The sequence below is a fragment of the Lontra canadensis genome, unplaced genomic scaffold (genome assembly GCF_010015895.1).
Source record: "Lontra canadensis isolate GAN:19392208 unplaced genomic scaffold, GSC_riverotter_1.0 scaffold17, whole genome shotgun sequence".
Taxonomy (NCBI): domain Eukaryota; kingdom Metazoa; phylum Chordata; class Mammalia; order Carnivora; family Mustelidae; genus Lontra; species Lontra canadensis.
The window spans coordinates 12,731,263-12,751,650 of NW_022631011.1; the positions used below are offsets into that span (position 1 = coordinate 12,731,263).

Genomic DNA, 20,388 nt, shown 5'->3' on the forward strand with positions numbered 1-20,388 from the left:
GTACATTAATATATTAAAATACTAACTATATTGAAATATATTAATATAAGCTATCAAACATATAATATCTGAACATTAGGAAGAGTTTATTCAATCTTGTTTTACAAAGTTTCTTTTTTCCTAGTTTCCTTCCTTTCCTTTCAATGGAATGTCTGAATAGATAAACACATTAAATGAATAATTTAAATGAGAACACAGAGTACAAAAAGTAACATTTTGGAAACTATCCCAAGAGAAGATTAAAGAAAAAGCGGAAATCAAACCACATGAAGCGTTTCCTCAAACCATCCATTAATGCATTCTTTCCTTCTTCCCTTCACTCACCATTTATTTAATGATATCTCTATGTGCAAAACACCAGATTTAAGTAACAAATATCTTGGCACTAAAACACCAATTAATAAAAATGTTCTATTAAGACTTGATGCAAAATTATTGAAACATATATTCTAAGCATCATTGTCACCTTTGAGCTCCTACAGTTCAATGGCATACTTCTGTTTTACAGCTTATCACATTATTTTCAAAGACAAATCCTGTACAGGCATCTATTCAATAAGTTTATCCCCACTGCCTATCACAAAAAGAGGATACTGAGAAATAGGCCCAATGTTTATGAGTTCCAAAATGCAATTTTATTGTGACCACTGAAAATCTAATGTAAATTAATTTTACCATTCCCCAAAGCAAATACAAACAAACACCTCAAAATCATGAAAAATAATGATAGGTTAAAGGTACAATCAAGAGAAATAGAAATAGTCTCCTATTGAGAAAAAAGTACTTTAAACAATTACTACAGGTAGTTAATATAGGTATTGATAATGGTAACTGTCAAGCTGTCTAAATTGTTTGCAGATAATCTGTGCTTTAATACAACTCTCTCTTTACAAGTTTCTGTAATATAAAAAAGCTTAGCAAAACTGCAACTTCTGACTGAAGAATAAATGTGAAATGTAATCAAAGATGATAGGAAGAATATAAAGCGGGTTTTTTTTGAGGCACTTTTACTCATAGAAATAAGATGTTAATGAATTTCACTGAAAAATATTTGTTGAGTACTTACTATATTATAGCATATATCAAAATATCCATCTATTATTTACATGTCGTTTTGGAAAAGTGTGGTTTATTGAATAAATGACTTTGGCATACTTGGTAAACCAGCCGAGAAAAACAATTTGAATCAGTATTTATTAGCATATATAAGTGTCACATTAAAAGTCTATAGATAGTAGAGTTCCATTTCTTGAATGGTGTTGTGAGTGGATGAACCTGTTCTCTTGTAAAACAATCACAATGGTGAAAACTATTTTAAAAAAATTGAAGTTTCTGGAATTTGTCCTAAGAGATAGCAAATGAGGAAAGAGTTATTCAAAAAATCTACTAAGTCTTTGTAACGACAGCAGAAGTCGATGCCATGTAAGCCCCAGCCCACTCCCTCTACTCAACAGGTTTCTGTGAGGTAACTCCTTTGCAGGTGTTTGTGGCTGAAAAAGAGAGACTGCCTCTCTTCTCAGCCCAGTCAAGGCATACAGTCACTCAGTGAAAGAGGCAGGACAATTTTATCTTTTATCCGCTCCAGCCCTGAGTTGCAGAGGCTAGATTCCTGGCAACTATAGCCAAGAAGTTGCAGGTCTTATTTCCTGCCCAGTGACCACTCAGGTGGAGGCTCTACCCCTGGTATGGCAGGCCAATATTAGTGGGGCCCTGAATGCCCTCATTTTAGCTCACTTAGAGAGCAGAGGTTCTATCCCAGCAGTGGCGAGATGAGAAAAACCAGGGGCTACCAGCCATACCCAATGTTCTGCTCTGGAAGCAGAAGAGTCGCACCTGTTCCCACCTCTGGAACACTGGCTCTAGATTTTGCCCAGACAGAGAGAAACTTCCTAAGAACAGAGTGTTTCCAGGTTCATTGGCCAAACTAATCCAAAAGAAAAGAGAGAGGACCCAAAGAAACAAGATTATGAATGAAAAGGAAGAGATCATGACTAACACCAAGGAAATAGAAACAATCATCAGAAATTATTATCAACAGTTACATGCCAATAAGTTAAGCAACCCAGACAAAATGGATGTATTCCTGGAAATCTATAAACTTCCAAAACTGAATCAGGAAGAAATTGACAACCTGAATAGACCAATATCTAGTAACGAGATTGAAGCAGTGATCAAAACCCCCCCCCAAAAAACAAGAGCCCAGAACCTGATGGATTCCCTGGAGAATTCTACCAAACATTCAAAGTAGAAATAATAACTATTCTCTTGAAGCTGTTTCAAAAAATAGAAACAGAAGGAAAACTTCCAGACTCTTTTTATGAAGCCAGCATTATCCTGATCCCCAAACCAGACAAAGACCCCACCAAAAAAGAGAATTTCAGACAAATATCCCTGATGAATATGGATCCCAAGATTCTCAACAAGATCCTAGCTAATAGGATCCAACAGTACATTAAAAATATCATCCACCATGACCAGGTGGGATTTATCCATGGGATGCAAGAGTGGCTTAACATTCACAAATCAATCAATGTGATAGAACAAATCAGTAAAAGAAGAAAGAAGAGCCACAGGGTCCTCTCAATTGATGCAGAAAAAGCATTGGACAAGATACAGCATCCGTTCCTGATTAAAACGCTTCAATGTATAGGGACAGAGGGAACATTGCTCAACTTCATAAAATCTATCTATGAAAAACCCACAGCGAATATCATCCTCAATGGGGAAAAGCTGACAGCCATCCCTTTGAGATCAGGAACACGACAAGGATGCCCATTCTCACCACTCTTGTTCAACATAGTACAGGAAGTCCTAGCAACAGCAATCAGACAACAAAAAGAAATAAAAGGCATTCAAATTGACAATGAAGAAGTCAAACTCTCTCTCTTTGCAGATGACATGATACTTTATATGGAAAACCCAAAAGACTCCACCCCCAAACTACTAGAACTCATACAACAATTCAGTAATGTGTCAGGATACAAAGTAAATGTCCAGGGTCCCCCAAAAAGAACCAATTTTATTTAAAACAGAATGGAGAGAAGTTCAAGCCAAAAGGGGATCTTGAAACCAATGGAGGTTTTGCTGGTGAGTGATTAAAGGACACCGGAAGCTCTCTAAGGGCAACAAGCTAAATAAACCAAGGCTAAGTAATTTACGAGAAAGAACCAGGGAAAGAGTTAGCTAAAGAGCCCTGCTGGGGGCCAAAGAAACCTCAAACACTGGTCTCAAAACTTACCCTGCAAAGGGGCTCTAATTTAATTGGATCAGAAATTTCTGGAGAAATTTATGCCCCAGGGCATTGCTGAAAACAATATAGCAGTAAGGCAGCAGTTATTGGAGCCCAGGGGTTGGGTGTGATACCAAATGGGACTGTAAAATTTTTGAGCACCCTCTGTATTTACTCATTTAACTGTATCCCCATTGTTTACCAGGGAAACAGAACACTTAGGAACTGGCTCACAATGTTTATGAATGGCAAATGTAATTTCATTGTGACCATTGGAAACCTAATATGAAATAATCATCTCATTCCCCAAAGCAAATACAAACTCCTCAAAACTATTATAATGATAATATAAAAGTATAAACAAAAGAGATACTTGAAATACTCTCCCTCCTTAAGGGAAAAAAAAAAAAAAACCTTAACGTAGGTATTTATAGTGGTTTAACAGAGAGATCAGGGAAAGGGACCATGACTAATTTTGGCCCAGGCTGTGCTCTTTGAGCAGCAGTATTAGAGGGTCCACACTGCAGGGAAAATCAATTTAAATAAAATAATCCAGCCAAGTCTCTAACCAAATTAATTATAAAACAACAACAGAAAAATCCCTGGAGAAGCGGTGGAGGGATCACTGTATGGACTGTACAAATATAGCTTGAAATGTCCAGAGAGAGAGAAGAGGAGGGAGAGAGACACAATGAAACAGGTAAAGGAGACTGGCATAAGAAACAATCAGAAAACAGTCAGAAAATAAAATTCCTGGTGAGAGGCCCTGACTTTGGATGTAAAAAAAAGGCTTCAAAGCAGCCATCCCAAATATCTTTAGATAACTAAATGAAACCTGGATTATATAAATTGAGGAAAGTATGATAACAATGTCTCATCAAGTAGAAAATATCCATAGGAGATAATGATTATGAAACAGACCCAGTTAGAAATTCTGGATGAAAAGTAAAATAATTAAAACAAAAATTTCACTAGAGAGCCTCAATAGTAAATTTGAACAGGCAGAAAAATCACCAAACTTGAAGACAGAGCAACAGAGATTACGTATTCTAAAGAACTAAGTGAAAAAAGAATTATAAAAAACAAAACAAAGAAACCCAGAGGCTCAAAGAAATGTGGGCCCCAATTAAATGGACCAACAAATGAGTAATAGAAGTAACATCAAGAGAAGCAAGGGAGAGAAGAGAGCAGAAAAAATATTCAAAGAAATGATGATTATGAAAACCATAAATCTACAAATCGAAGACACCAGATATATTTCAATTAGGATAAATACAGAGCTGTTCATGCCCAGACACTTAGAGTAAAAATGCTGAAAGCCAGAGAGAAAATTTTGAAAATGAAAGAGGAAAATGATTTATGTCCAAAAGGACTATAGCAACATTATCAGTTGGCTTCTCATCAAACAAAAAAATGAAGAAAAAAAACATTTACAATAACATTAAAAAGAAAAAAATAGGAAGGGATAAACTTAACCAAAGAAATGCAAAAGTTATACTCTTAAAACAAAACAAAAAGTTGAAAGAAATTTAAGATCCAAATAAATGGAAAGACAGCCTTTGCTGATGAATCAGCCCAAGACTCCATATTAAGATGCTAATACACTCCAAAGTGATCTACAGATTTAAGACAATTCCTATCAAAATTCTAGCTGGTTTCTTTACAGAAATTGACAAGTCATCCTAAAATTTACATGGAAATTCGGGGTCCCACAATAAAGAAAACAACCTTGAAAGAAAAACACAATTGCAGGACTCACAATTCTAAAAATCCAAAGGGAAAAGCTTAAGAAAAAAAGATTAAAACACTTTGGAAAATATCTGTATTATACTGATGTAGAGAAATATTCTTAAGCTAGACACCAAACTCCATGTCATAAATAAAAACTAAATTTTGTAGAGCTACTGAAAACTAAAATAAATAAACAGAAGACTATAGATGTTTGGGGGGAAATGGGAAAACCATCCAAACTGCTCCATCATGGTAACATTTAGTCATAGGCTATTATGCTGACCCACCTCGCTCCTTCTGGCTTGCGTGTTCACACAGCTCTACTCTACGCATTCTTGACTAAGACCTGCAGTCTGCTCACCCCTTTGCTTCCACCCAGTCCATTTTTCCTCTTCTTGCATCATTTCGTTATGTTTCCAGGTGAGATTTTCTGATCTATTAGGTTCTTAAGGTTCTTGCTCTTCTCATCATTTGGATACACTCGTATGACAAAGGCCCAGTCCATGGTGGACCTGACCATTCTACATCCAGTACTTTTGGTAAACATCTGCTCTTCTCAGCAAACAGGTTTGATAATTAAGTCTTCAACTCTGGGTCACTTATCACTCTCCTGCTAGCCTACTGTGGTTTTTCACTTTGACCTTCTTCAATGACTTTTCCAAACTACATTCTCCTCAAGCTTTTTACCTTCCTCCCTATCCTCATCCTACCCATCACTACCTGTCCATGCTTTTGACTCTTACTTCTGTAAGGGAAAAAAAGAAACTGTACTAATCATAGAGGAAATCCCTAGGTTTTACAATACCAAACTTCACACCCATCTTCCTTACCCACTTCCTTCCTTTCTTCCAGTATTCCTGGAAATGGTGCCCTGACTCCTTTCTAAGGAAAATTTCTCCACTGAGGCTTTGATTGCTACCTTCTCCACCCCTGCCTTTTAAGGGGTCATTATAATAAGCAACCAACTTCCCGTTTTTGTCCTGAGTATTTAACTGCTCCCTCTCAAGGGACCTCTCTCTCTTTGATCACCAAACATGCAAACTCCTCTCCCAAATGTACGAATAAGTCAAATAAACAAAATCCTACTTTTATCCTTAAATTATGCTGTTTCTATTTTCCTTATGACTATCTCACTTCAAAACCAAAATTTTTAAAAGACACATCTGTCTATATTCTTTCCTTCTTTAGCTCAATCCTCATCAAACCCTAATCTGGCCTTTTTACCTATCAAATATATGAAATGGTTCTAAAAAGTATACTAATTAGAAAGGAAATAAAATCACCATCCTTAGTAAGTGGTATGATTATCTGGGAAACTCAAGAGCATAAAATGAAAAGCAATTCAAAATTATCAAACACTGAGTAAGAAGGCTAAGAAAAAAATAACTTTCTAATACACCAAACCCTACAACTCTATTATGGCAGAAAAGACCTCATTTATGACAGCGATCTTATAAAAACAATTTAACCTCAATGCACTCAACAAGTAATTCTAGGACCTACTGCTCTGTTTCTCTATTCACTTTACATGTAAGGGGAGGATGGCGCTCTGTCCAAATTCTCTCTTTCCATTTTCTTTTGAAGACCCTCCAAACTGGTATATCCTCCCTACCATGCCTCCACAAGTGCTCCTGTCAAGATCACCAGTGAACAGCATATACAAAATACAATAGTTAACTCTCAATCCTCACCTTATGCAACACTTAAATATTAAATAAATCACACCCTCCTCCGTAAATACTCAGTCCCTTGACTTCGGTGATACACACATGGTCTTCCTGTCCCTCACATCGCTGGCTATTACTTTCTATTCTCTCTTGCCAGCTTAAGCTCTTTTATTCAGCCGTTAAGATTTGGAAATCTTGGGCTTTGGGCCCAAACCTTGGTCCTGGGCCCTCTTCTCATTCTGGTCTATACTACATTATCATTTATATCCATGGTTTTAACTAACATCTAGATGTCGGCGGTTGCCAATTCTTTTCTTGAAACTCCAGCTTTGAACTCTACTTTAACCTTCACACTTATATAGCCAACTTCTTATTCAAAATTTCCGCATTGTTCAAGATTATTCAAATGCACCTCCGAGACAACATGTCCAAAACAGAAAATAAGCTCTTGGAATCTTACCCACCTCAGTAAATGGCACCACCATCCCACTACAGGGCTAACAAGACCCTGAAGCTGAGAGTCAGAAGAAAAGAAGGCAATTATTGTTCAGAGGAAGTGAACCATAGCACCACAAAGAGAAAATTCTGGAGTTCTTCCACTGAGTCTTTATCAGTGTATATATGTGAGTAAACTTACCAGAAGCCACGCAAGAACTACTTGAAATGAATAGAGGAAACAGAGCCCAGTGCTCACAGAGTCCATTCCCACCTGTCAGACTAGAAAAACACATGCCTCAGTGATGAAAGGAATTTGCAGAGACTGAGCATGGCTCCGGTTCTGCCAAAGATATCTTAAGATTTCAAAATGTCAAAGTGCTTTCATGTAACTTAACTGGATCAGGCTCACTCAGATACCCCTTGAAAGCTTCTCCTAGCGTCTCCCAAACGATATGCCTATGGGGCTCCGTGAACGTGCACTACTTCCAGAGCTGGACCGGAAGCTCCGTGAAGGCAGATGCACATGGTCTCAGGTGACATGGTGTTCCTACTGGCCAGCGCGCTGCATGGCCAACTGTAAAATTTGAGTTAATACTTGTAAAAATGACTGGATTCTCACAAATCTCCCGTTTATTAACAACTGTCCTCAAAACCATTGGTATCCTGTTTTAGTGGTCTTGTTCTCTGAATTGTCACACTGGGGCTCTTTTTTGAACTGCTAAATGTTTCCTATGCCGCATTACTGATCTCTCTCTCTTTTCATCCCGAGTGAGAGGTCAGTAGGCGTTGGATCAGTATTAGCTACTGAGATGGCTTTTGTCAGAAACTTTGTTGGACTTGGTATAGATCTCTCAGGCTCAGAAAAGGGATCAGCAAAAAGTACACGTTTATCCCACTGATACTTGCTCAAGTAGAGGTTTGGCCCTTGTGAGGAAAGGGATTGGTTCCCTAATAAAGAATGCCTTAATCATATATTTAAGGATACACATCAATGAGACTAGGCCTCCTCTTAACTAGCAAAACAGCTAGCTTTTGGACAGAGAACACAAGGCAACCCGTCAGCAAGCACAGACTGGAAACCTTTTTTCTGCAGTGGCACCCTGCTGTTCAGAGACTAAGTGCTAGGGAGCCTTCCCAGAAAGTAAGAGTCAGTACAGAGATCTCTGCAATGCTCCACCCTTTCCTCCGGCCGTACCACTCCTAAATGGTTGTGTCTAAGAGAAATCTGCAGTCTCTTTCAGTCAGACCCCACAAAGAGGGTTCCTTTCCAGGCAGCCCCTTTCATTTTAGTAATCTTAGCTCAATCTAGCCTCACCTTCATTATCTCCTGCAGAAATTCCGCACAGTTTTTGGCGTCTGGATGGCATTCTTCCCCTAGGTTTTAGGACTGATAAAGAAACATAACGGGAAAAGCCAGTGTCATTTTAATGGAATTTAGAAGCAGGGAAGGGAATTAAATAATGCTGTCACTTTAATCTAGAGTTTCGAACACTACTACACTGTTCGCTCTCTGCTTATAATTGATTCTTTATTTCTTTACAACGATCTTTAATAATTTCGCAAATGGAACCAAAGTGTTTTCTTAGGCAACTATATTTTTTGAATGAGGTTTAATTACTACAAGTTCTAAAGGTGATTTAATGAGTGAAATTTCATTTTCTTCCTTCTACCCTTGAGCCTAATTTAGGGGTGAGTCACTGTATGACACCTGTTCATAATGGTCCGTCGTGACCTGGACATTAGAATGTCCCTTATTAAAAATGACAGGCACAGGCACTAACGTGTAATCTGCCATCTGCATGACTCCCTTTCTCAAGCTCTATTCATTTGTGTGATGAAATAAAGTTAAAGTTCCTTGCTCTCCATTCTCATTAAACGGAGTTAAGTATTACACATATACATATTATCTTAAAACCTACATAAGATGAAAACAAAGGTGATTATGTAAATACTAAATGATAGTACCAAACAGTTAATCATCCAGTATGCCTGATCATACGTAGTTGATCACACATGCCCAAAGACGGCCTCTTAGGCCACGAGGTTGCCGCACAGTAAAGCCTATAAAGGAGGAAGAAAGTGGTTTCATGCACAGAATGGGATGTTCTCCAGACTAAATGAATGCAGGTTCCTCAATTAACTTCCTTATGCACAGGATTGAAATCTGCTCCATTTGTCAGATTGCCTATGACATGCAATTACTTGCACATGAGTACTTCAATCCAGTCTTATACATTATTTGACCTACTTTGAAGCAGATACTGATAAACAGGATTTGATGTTAACTATCCAGGTAGCTAAGACATGGATAATATCCAGATAGTATTACTGCCCTCCATAAGCATAAAGCTCAAATGGCGAGCATGGAAATATCAGGCGTGGCCCGCGAGGTTATCTTTGGCCATGTCTGATTTACTATCGCCAGTAAGTGACTTAGGCCAGAAGGAATAAGGAATAAGGAATAAGGATTTTCTAAGTACTTTAAGATATGCTTTCAGGAGCAGGGGCAAAAAAAGCTAGTGTCAGTTCCATTAAAATAATTACATCTCAAGTACACACTTACTTTTTACCTAAAGGCTTAAGATACCAGTATTTTTTCATATCTTTAATACTTTTGAATTTCTATAATCTGTTAGGTAAATTGACATTTCATTATAAACATTATTTGCAGAATAAAATAATGGTATAATTTTTAAATCAATATATACAGTACATAGAGCAATCTCTAAGAGGAGCCTGAGTTATTGCAAATGTATGAGCTATTTCCATGGAGGAAAAAGATGGAAAGCCCTTTCCCATTTGCATTTATAAAGGCTGCGTGACTTCTTTAAATATATACACTGATGCCAACAGAGCCATCAGAAATCAATAAATCACATTCTCATGTGCAATAAAATGTCTGACACACACATTCATTTTCCTAGTCCAAAATTCTCTGCAAAAGGAACTGTGTAAATGTTCCATTTTAGTTTAATGACATTCTCCACAGTTAAAATTATGTGCATTATTGCCAGTGAGTGCAAAAACCTGAAGAGCACAAAGCTAGATAGGATTTTAAAGAGCCTACACAGTACATATCCTTCCGTGGCTAGTCATTTAACAGACCATAGAGACACAGATATGAATGCAGAACAAAATTGGGAGATTAGTAAGAATGGATTGAAATGCTGCAATTACCATTTGGACAAAAATAATAGGCATAATTTATTTAGAAGCAGTTGGGGGATGGTCTTGCCAGTGTTTGGAGAAACAGCCCTAATAGTCCCAGTACCACCACATGGCAGCAGAGATGAACATTACTTAAAAATGATACAGATGACAGAAATGACAACAACTTATTCATCAGTGATGTTCAACTGGGAAGTATAATAAAAACTTAAATATGACTCCACTTTAGTTGACATTTATTCCACCAACTGCTACGTATATTTTAAAAGGTCACAGCATTGTTCCATGTAGATACAGTTTATGAAGTACAAATTCTTAAAGAAAGGAGGGATCTGCTATGTATATATGCAAGGAAGTTTTAAAAATTATCCAGGCATATTTTGCAGAGAGTTATGCACAAAGGCATGTCCGGCTACAAACATAAGCACTGAATTTATTCAGGCAATATTCCTACCTGGGAACTGAAGGAAGAACTAGCTACAATTCTCCCTGTTCCCTAGTGTTGACTAACGCTGCTCTCACCCTTTAGTTTCTTTGGGTTTGATCTCTGAACCAACATGCAGTAGCCAAAAAGATAACTTTGACCTATGTGTTTACCAAAACCTGATTACACCTCAAGTGTGTTATTTTGAGGCCCTATACTGCTTCACTCAACGACATATCCTTCTTCCTTTGGTGCCATGTTTTTCTCTCCCTGAGACCTCCACTCACTCAAGCCCCCAACCCTAACTTCTCTCCCTAAAGTCTGGACCCCATAATCAACCATTCCAACAAGCACATAAATCTCTCAGCTCTTTCAATGTGCGCTTTTGAAAAATCTCCAGTCTTAGCAAAATCCAACTCCTGGCACTTCTAGTACCGAGTCAAAGACACAAATCCTTAGCATGGCTGGAGCGAAAAACATGGAAGCAGACAAGCAGGACCCACTGCCGTCTAACCTCACACGGGGCCTCAAGGCTGATGAGCACTTTTTCACCAGGACCCTCAGAACCACCCTTCAGGCTGCCTTCCAAAGCCTTGGTACTCTCCTGACACCCATAAGCCTCTAGTGGCTGAGCAAACACACCACCGCGCAGCTGAAAGTCCTTCACTTTCCCTCTGTGCCTCCTGTTTAGTTTTTCTTCACTCCTCCATTCCTGCTTCTCTTCTCTCTCATCTCAGCAATCAGTACTTTTTTCCCCCCTTAAACCAGCCTCTTCTCTAGTATAGTCCCGGCCCATCTATTCTAAAACTTGGTCAATTTTTCAAATCTTCTTTCTTCTATCTTCAATTTCTCCCATCGACAACCTCAATTTTTGGACAAAAACATGTTTAAGTCTACCCTGGCTTTTAAGACATAACAATCTTTTGCTATTCTCAAATGTGCATAAACACTTACTGCCTAAAATACATATTTAATTCCTCCTTCTCACCCAAATCCAATGACCAAGTCCTGATTGTTTTATCTCTAAAATTTCTGTGTTGGAATAACTTGTGCCCCCACCCCACCCCGGGTTCTCCTGTTGAAGCCCCAGCCTCCAGGGTGACTATAGTTGGAGACAATGCCTTCACAGAAGAAAGTAAGCATAAACGAGGTCTTAGGGCAAGGCCCTAATCCAATATGGCTAATGTCTTTACGAAAAGAGGAAGGGACAGCAGGGATGTGGGTACATGGAGAAAAGGCCATGTGAGGACACAGCAAAAAGGAGCCTATTCTGCAAGTCAAGGAGAGAGGCCTCGGGAAAATCCAACCACGTCAGCACCTTGATCTTGAACTTCCAGCCTCCCAGAACTGTGAGAAAATAAATTTGTTTTTAAGCCACCCAATCTGTGGTATTTTGTTATGGCAACAATAGCAAACTAACGTCTCATGAAATAGGCCTTTCTTTTTCATTCTTTAATGGTTTTGGCTATGTTCTTGGGTTTATCGGACATGTTACACTTGCTTCTAAGTGGATTCCTACCCTATATTCATTGATTCGTTCAAAAAACATTTACTGAACGCTTACTACATGCCAGGCACAGGGTCTAGAAGAAAGCCACAAAGCCACTGTCCTGGGTTCTCATGAGGGAAGACAAATGAACAAATCCAAAAGCAAGTAATTATTGACAATGATTGAGTGCTGGGAGGGAAATAAACAGAAAAGTAAGTCAGAGAACAACTGCAGAGGCTACTTGATGTGGGAGGGAGGACAAGAAAAGCCTTTGTGAGGAGAGGACACTGTTGGGGATGAGAAGAAGCGGGCCTTGCCCCAAGACGCCCTGAAGCCTTTCTAGCAGTGCTCTCAGCAAGCGAAGGGACGAGGAATAAAGGGTTAGGTGTAGGTCTGAGGGACAGGAAGGAAGACAGAATGACTAAAGCACAGCAAGGTGGAAAGTGGGAGAATCTCTCTCCTTTACTTCACGCTTCACTCCTTCAAAAGAATCCTTTTCTAAAATATAACTCTAACAATGTCACACTCCAAACATATAATCTTCATAGATTCTACATTGCTTACTGACACAGAAGGCCTTTTTTTTTAAAGCTTTGCTCCAACCTCCCCCTTCTAAACTCAGTTTACTCCCTCTGTACCCCTCCATCTCAACTTTTATGTTGATGGGGAGCAGGTACTTCTCTGCCCATGTTTGGAGGGCAAGGGACGCCATGCAGAACAAAGAGCATGAACTTGGAGATGGACAAATCTGTTTTCAAATTTTGGCTCCTATGTTTTTACTTGGAAGAAGATGGGTAAATCCTTTTTTTCTCCCTGATCCTTATTTCCACATAGATATACAGAGGGGTTAATAATACGAACTCTTTAGAGAGTTACAGCAAGAATTAGTGATAATTGATGTAGGAGGCTTAGCACTATATAGCATCACTATTATTACTGGCACATACAGTCTCCTCTACTCAGAATGCCTACCACACTCCTTTTCCTGGTAAACTTCCTCCATATTTCCAGATGAAGTTTAGATGACACATTCTCTTCAAAGCATTCTCTAACTCCTACCTATAAAATACGATTATCTCCTCATTGCTCCTATAGCACAACGTGTATACCACCGCCATGGCCTAGTTCTGTAACTATAGGCTTTTACATCTCTGTCTCCCCTCAAGAACCATCACCTCTCTCTGGGTTGGAACTGTTACTCTATTAGTGTTTGTATTATCAGTGCTTATCTGGCATATAATAGGTGTTAAGTAAACATTGGTTGGATGAATGAATGAATGAAATATATATCCATCCCTTCCCTGAACCACTAGAATTCTCCAGTATCCATATTATTCTACATCTTCACAAAGTCTGTCAGTCAGGAGTCCCAGCAGGCACAGATGGCTCATTCAAGTTAGCAGCATTTAAAGAGGGGTAGATTAAAGGGACTACTTACAAAGAAAGGTATGGTCAGTGTGCAGCAAACCACCAAAGATAGTTCAGTAAACTAAAGCTAATAATGGGAAGTAGTATTGGACCTGAAGGGTACCAGGAGAAAGGGTTTGTCAGAACTTGGACAGGAAGAGAGCTACAGTGAGAAGACCTTCTGATAGGAGCTGGTTGATGGATGCATCATGTGCTGAGCACACAGGGCTGGTGAGGGGCTCAATCTCACTCTTCTTTAGCCCAAAGCTCTGTTGGGGCTCCCTCAGAGCTGAACCCAATAAAATCCCATGGGGCCTTCTCTTCCTGCTTCCAAATAATTCAGGCCTGAAGCTAAAACAATATAGGCCCCTATGCCAGAAAAGGAGCAGAGGGACGCATGATGGCCCAAAGTGCGATCACAGAGCCTAGCGGGGTGAGGTAATATCCACATGGAGGGAAGCCCGGAGAGGAGCTGCTGAGCCATTGCACGGTGAGGAACACCGCCTACACAGAGGAGCAGCCTGATATGTAGTGTCAGAGGTCAAGCCGGAAGGAAGAAGTGCCTCAGCAGGATGGGTGGGTATGTAGCTTGTCATGGAGTCCAGGCCTGAGTGTAGTAAAGACGACCATCCACGGGGCAGTATGGAAGAGTGGCTACCTGTAAGAGGATTAACCAAATATCTGGATATATTAAGAGTAATAAAAGCGGGGTTTCTTACTGTCAGTGTCAGCTACAGAAAGAGAGAAAACTAGAATAAACCATGGGGTATTAGATTAGGACTGGAGGTAAATTCCTGGTTTACAAGATAGAGACATAGATATAGAAATAAATGTCAATATAAATTATGCTGTGTTTATACATTTTGAAAGACTTACGCTCTTTCTTCTGTAAGATGTTCCTTGTCTCCCTGACACAGAGGTTAGGAGGCAGTCACACACAGACACACACACACACACACACACACACACACAGAGTACACGTGCTGTGAGCTCCTGATTCCTAAGTACCATCCTCCACTCGAGGGAAACATGGCTCCTTGAAGAAAGGGTTCGTTCCAGAGCTTGGGGAAGAAAAGCATAAGAAGAGACTGGGACAATGTGGTGTGCTTCAAAATAATGAAGTGATCTGAAGGCAATGGAGACCTCAGAAGATACAGAAGCCAGCTTGGACAGGCTCTCAGTGACCAACTGTGGGGCAATTCAAGCATAGTAATCTACTGAAGAAATAAAAAACAATGAACCTGTACAGATACAAATACATGAATAAACTGAAGGTCTGAAGACAAAGGATGTTTATATAATTTAAAAAGAACCTCCTCACCAGATACTATTTAAATATGAGGGAAGAAGTAACTTTGTACTGCAGAAGATTGGCAGGTACATTTTAATCAAAATGATCAAGTAAACATCAGCAGTATTGGAATAAAAATTATGTGCCAACGAATAGGTGCCAGGTGCAAATATATTAAAGTCATAATATATTGGAGGAAGGGGGGTCGTGGAAGGATTACCAGGCTGGAAACTAATTCTCTAATGTATCTTCAAATTTCTGAAAGTGTCTGGTTATTTAAAAATTAAAAAAAAATACAGAAGGCATATGTCCCCCTGGTGCATTAGTCCATACGTGGTTTAGCCTCCTGCAGCAAAGCAGAGTGAAGAAGGCTGAAAGGTGGATCTAGAAGGGCAAAGGAAAGATATCCCACCTACACCCCACTGACCTCCTACCGTCCATCTGCCACTGCTGGCAGTCTATAACCTGCAATTGACAATCTCTGAAGTATTTGCTATTTCCTGTCTATTCCCTGGCTCCTTCCCATATTCTTTCTCATCCACACCTTCTCATAAATACACGTATTCCTCTGGGACGACTATATCTGGTAGCCTCACCAAATCCCATAGCTGACACCATTATCTATGTAGATTTTATAAACTAACTCCATCTCCTTCAGTTTTGAAACTTGTATAATTACTTCTCAACATTTTATACAGTAGAAGCATCTCAATCCAACCTGCTAAAGCCAAACTCAATACCTACCCCCTGGAGTGGGCACTGTTAGTGAACTGCCAAGGTTCTCCCCCACCCCAGTTGCGTATCCTCTAAGGTAACTTCCTAAAAACCAGATTTCTAAAGTAGCCCTGACCTCTATCACAGTGCTCCCTTTTACTTGAAATGGTGAGCACACTGAGGTCCAAGGGTAGGTCTAGTGGCTCTAAACAATTTTCATATTCCATTTCCTTAGCTAGAGGCATTGTTTAAGAAGTAAGTGGTCATGTGATCTTAGTAGTACCAGTAGTGTGAATTGAGGCCTTTTCCTTGAAATACTAGGACAAAAGCATTTTCCCCATGAATGTGAATCAAGAAGCAAGTACCCATTTTTTGATTCAGGTAGCAATCCTATCCCAAAAGGGAATTAGAAAAAAACAAAAACAAAAAACAACAAAAAAAGGGGGGGTGATTAGCATAGTGCCAACAAGAAGAAAGACAATTTTTAAAATTAATTCATTAAATAATAATGAAAGGGGTTCTTGACGATAAGTAAATTCCAGGACCAACAACCAGAGCCTGCTCTAACTTCTATCTTCCAATTACCTAAGCCAATAAATCCCTTTATATTTAAAGCAGTTTGAGTTGTATTTCTGTTATTTGCAGTATAATGTGTAAAGGAGAGTAAAAATACATATAAAGCTAGTTGTGAAAATGTCATAAAACAACCGAAAGTTAATATATATGAAATGTAAGATAAGCAGGCCTTTATGAAAGACAGAAAAGTAGAAATACAGAAAAACAAAACACCAGACAGGTTGGCAGAATGACAACTGGCACTGATAAGATAAATGGGAAACCTAGTTTCCATATTTGAAGATGTAACTCCTGAATGATCCCCAGCTTTCTATGATCTAGAGTCAGACAGAGGCTGGTAGGGACTGCTTCAGGGGGGAAATCTGGCAGCAACCGGGGGAGTCAAAGGAAGGAAACAAGAAACCCGGGACTTTCACATTCTCTACAGATACATAAAGACAAGCTTTCATACAAGTGAAATTCTGAGGTGTCTCCTAGAATTATAGTACTTTCCACTGGTTCAAATAAATCCATGTAAATAGCTTCACATTTGCATGTCTTTTCCAGTCATTCTGGCCCAGAAAGTGGTGGTATTCAACCCCATTGATATTTCTAAGCTGTACTGAAACAGCAGCAGTTTGGGGAGCTTGCTGCATCAAGTCTCCTGCCCCTTCTTGACAGGAGAGAGGGTGCGTCAGCTCACCTCCAGCAAGGCACGCAGAGACCGAGCTCTAAATTTCTTGGTATCAAAGGGTTGATAGGCCCATAGAGCCCTTCAGTTCTCCCAAGTCACGCCAGATAAAATATCCAGTTGCCTTCTAGACCCTTTACAACCCTATCCCACAGGCAATCTGTCATTTATTCCTACTCAAGTAGGTTGAAAACTATGTCTGGAATTCAGTCCTTTCTTCTCATTTCCAAGGCCAATGCCCAAGGTCATACTGTTATCTCATATCTCAACTACTGCAATTGTCTCTTACCCAGTTTCCCTGTGTCTTATCTTTCTGCCTGTCCAATCCATCATTCACAGGGTTACTAGTTCCTAGGAGAAAATACAGAGTGCACTTCATTTATCCTTTTTCCCTCCCCTATGTCCAGGCATGAAAATATCTGTTTACATTATTGTAAGCAGGTCATTCCTCATTTGAAAAACTCTATGATGGCATCCACTGGTTTCAGAAAAAAGTTCAAAGAGCTTAACCTGCAACCAGGTCACCAAAGTTGTAAACCATACTCCCTGTCAGCAGGGGAGCTCACCACTTTCCCCCCATAGGAGGAGCCAGTCATACAGAACTACTAAATCTTCTGGAACACAAGCAGCAGATCTTTATAAATGACATGCTCTCCCTCTACAGAATTCACTTTCCATTGGCTCTACTTGCAAAACACTTTTTTTACTAGTCCTTCAAGGCTCAACTGAGGTATCCTTTCCACAGATAAAATCTTCTCCAATACTAGTTTCTGATTAAAATTTCTTCATCCTCTGTACCTACAGAAGACTTTCTTTAAAAGTCTACTTTGACATTTGTGTTGCTCTTCCTGGTCTTACACTAATTTGGTTTGCCCAGTTATTAGCCTTCTTAACCTAGTAATGAGCATAGTGTACTGTAGATCAGCGTGAGGTGGTCTTTCTCCCCTTTCATCCTCTGTATTGAGCAAAGTGTGTAGAGTACACAGCACATGCTCCGAAACTACTGCCTGAGTAATCTGCTGGTGGACTACTTGTTACATGAGGACAGCTACTGTGCCTTATTCATTTTCACTTCTCACGCTGACTGGAAGAAATGAACAGAAATTGCTACAGGTTGAAAAAAATACTAGGCTTCACCTGGCCTTCTGGGTTACCGAAATATTTGGCTAAACCTAGGGCAGTCTGTCATTTCTTCATTCCAAAAGATTTATTCGGTACCTTGTGTGTGCCAAATCTTATCCCAGGAGCTGCGGACAGAACTGTAAACAAGGTGAACCACTCCTGTGCTGAGATGAAGGAAACAGTTCTAGAGCTAATAAATCAGTCTCTTTCACCAATCCCCCCTAAGAAAAAGTTTTTCTTAACTTCCAAACTCAGTTCTCTGCTACACAAATTTAAAACCCGAGTGATGAGTGGCTTCTCCCTACACCTTGTTCAAGTGTTATTTGATAAAATGTAAAAGGGCTACCACTCGATAATGATGGTGATGATCACATTATCTTCCTCCTCTTTAATTTCAACACTATTCTCCAAATTCAAGCCCTCATTTTGCCTTTTTGGAACAACTAAAATTGCTTCCTAACAACCCTTCCCATTTTTATGCTTCCCATCTCTACATTCCCTTTCAATACTGCCAGAATAATTTTCTTAAAAAGCAACAATCTTACTCTATTACAGCTGTGCTCAAAAGCCCTCAGTGGCTTTGCAAACACAGGGAGAACACTGTTCAGACTCCTTAGCCTCATACTCAAGGAATCTTCAAAAATTGAATTCCAATTTGTCTGTCCAGATTCTTTTGCATGGTTCTTCCTACAATCCAGACTTCCACGAAAATAGCTCTTGATTTTGTATCTTTGAACTTTTCACTTGATAGATTTCCATCTATTTTATTCAAATCCTGCCTACATCTCAAGGCCGAATGCAAGGACCTTAAATTTGTCTCCGATTTTTCCCTTCTGCATATGAAAGCTCAGTATACCTTGTGCTTTTCCCTCTAGTCTTAACTGCTTCTACCTCACATTTTGATTATTCACAAATAATAACTTATGTATCCAACTAAAGCATACTTAATCATCAATAAATACTTAAAAGGCACTTACTGTCTTTCCATTACTCCAAAGTACCTAAAACATAGCATATTCATAGTAAACATTAAGCAAATTTTCATGGAATGAAGGCAAACTCCCAAACAGAAATGTACCCCCAATCAAAATAATCTTTTTCTAAATGTGAACAATAATCTCCACCAAAGAGATGCATATGAGTGGTAGAAAACCACAGCTCATCACACTTTAAATATATACAAAAGAAGGCAGCTAAGTTAGTAGAAAATGGAATCAAATACAAAGCTAAGAAAATTTATTCAAAGTAATATGGAAATATTGAATCAATCTCGCCGATTTCAGTACATGGATGTACCTCTCATTTTGAAATGCAAATACATAAACACATACACATTATGTCCATCAACTGGAAACTATATACAGTGTCAAAATTTATTGAAATAAGAATCACAAGGAAATTTTTCCTAGTTGCCATTTAATAACTTTTGTGAAATTTAATAAAAGTTTATGTGATGAAATATTTTTTCCTTTTCTAAGGAAACAGCTTTAGAAGATGATTGATGCCTGCTATTATGGGTCTATATTTGTATTTCCTTATTTTAGAGGCTTTTAAAAATACAAAAATAAACTTAAAGCATTTCCAGTTATACTAAAAAAAAAGATAAAAGGTGATTATTTATAGGCAATCATATTCACGATGATAGAGTCTCGGAAGGCAACTGCAAACATAAATTTTAAATGCTTTTTGGAAAGAGTTGAGAATAAAACATTTACATAATTTCTTAGAAACCCTGGCTTTTTATTGCTGCACTTCAATATTCCCTCCAGGCAAAGGAGCAGCTACTTCAAAGATTTATTTGATAATGGAATGTTTGATTTCTTTGTTTTCCCTTTCCAATGTGGAAAGGTCTGTTGTTTTCACTCCACAGCAGTGTGCTGTATTTTAAAATTTGAATTGGCTCTCTACTGATAATAAAAATGGTTCTGTTTTGGCAAATTAAACACACCATAGTCTATATATTATAAATAGACTATACTGTTATAGAAACGGTCCACATACATATCAGTCATCTTTGATAATAGAACTGCCACTTCATGATAATATACCTTGTGACAAATATCAAATGTCTTAAAACTCCCACTTACCTGCCTATCCACTTCTGGGAGCAAAAGCAGGAGGTATTGTTGAAAATGCTGAGGTAAGGAAGCAAACGTATGTTTATTTATTAATGCCCTCAAGTTAGTGTTGACAAGAATAGATCCTGGGGTTTCTATGTCAATGTCCTCAGCTTTGGTCCATTTCAAGTGTCCTGTGATAAACAAGCAAGAGCATTAATTCACTGCAGATTGGGGAAGACATGCACATGTACATACACATATATCTACATATTGAACATATTCAATAATACATCTAATGCTGTCACTTTAAAAAGTGACATTTCAGAAAGAACTCTCCAAAGCTCCTTTGTGTTTTTGTCCTGTCTTACTTGTATTTTATTTTCATAATGTATACTTCACTCA

At 38.8% G+C, this 20,388-nt stretch overlaps 1 protein-coding gene across 7 annotated transcripts in view; it reads right to left on the minus strand.

The window, feature by feature from the left end:
* Nucleotides 1–20,388, minus strand: part of ASXL3 (ASXL transcriptional regulator 3) — a 186,383-nt gene that overhangs the window by 45,063 nt on the left and 120,932 nt on the right. For all 7 annotated transcript variants that reach the window (XM_032859662.1, XM_032859664.1, XM_032859663.1 and 4 more), the window contains one exon: nucleotides 20,014–20,177. In XM_032859662.1, coding sequence (XP_032715553.1) covers nucleotides 20,014–20,177 — 164 coding nt within the window. The remainder of the gene's footprint in view (nucleotides 1–20,013; nucleotides 20,178–20,388) is intronic.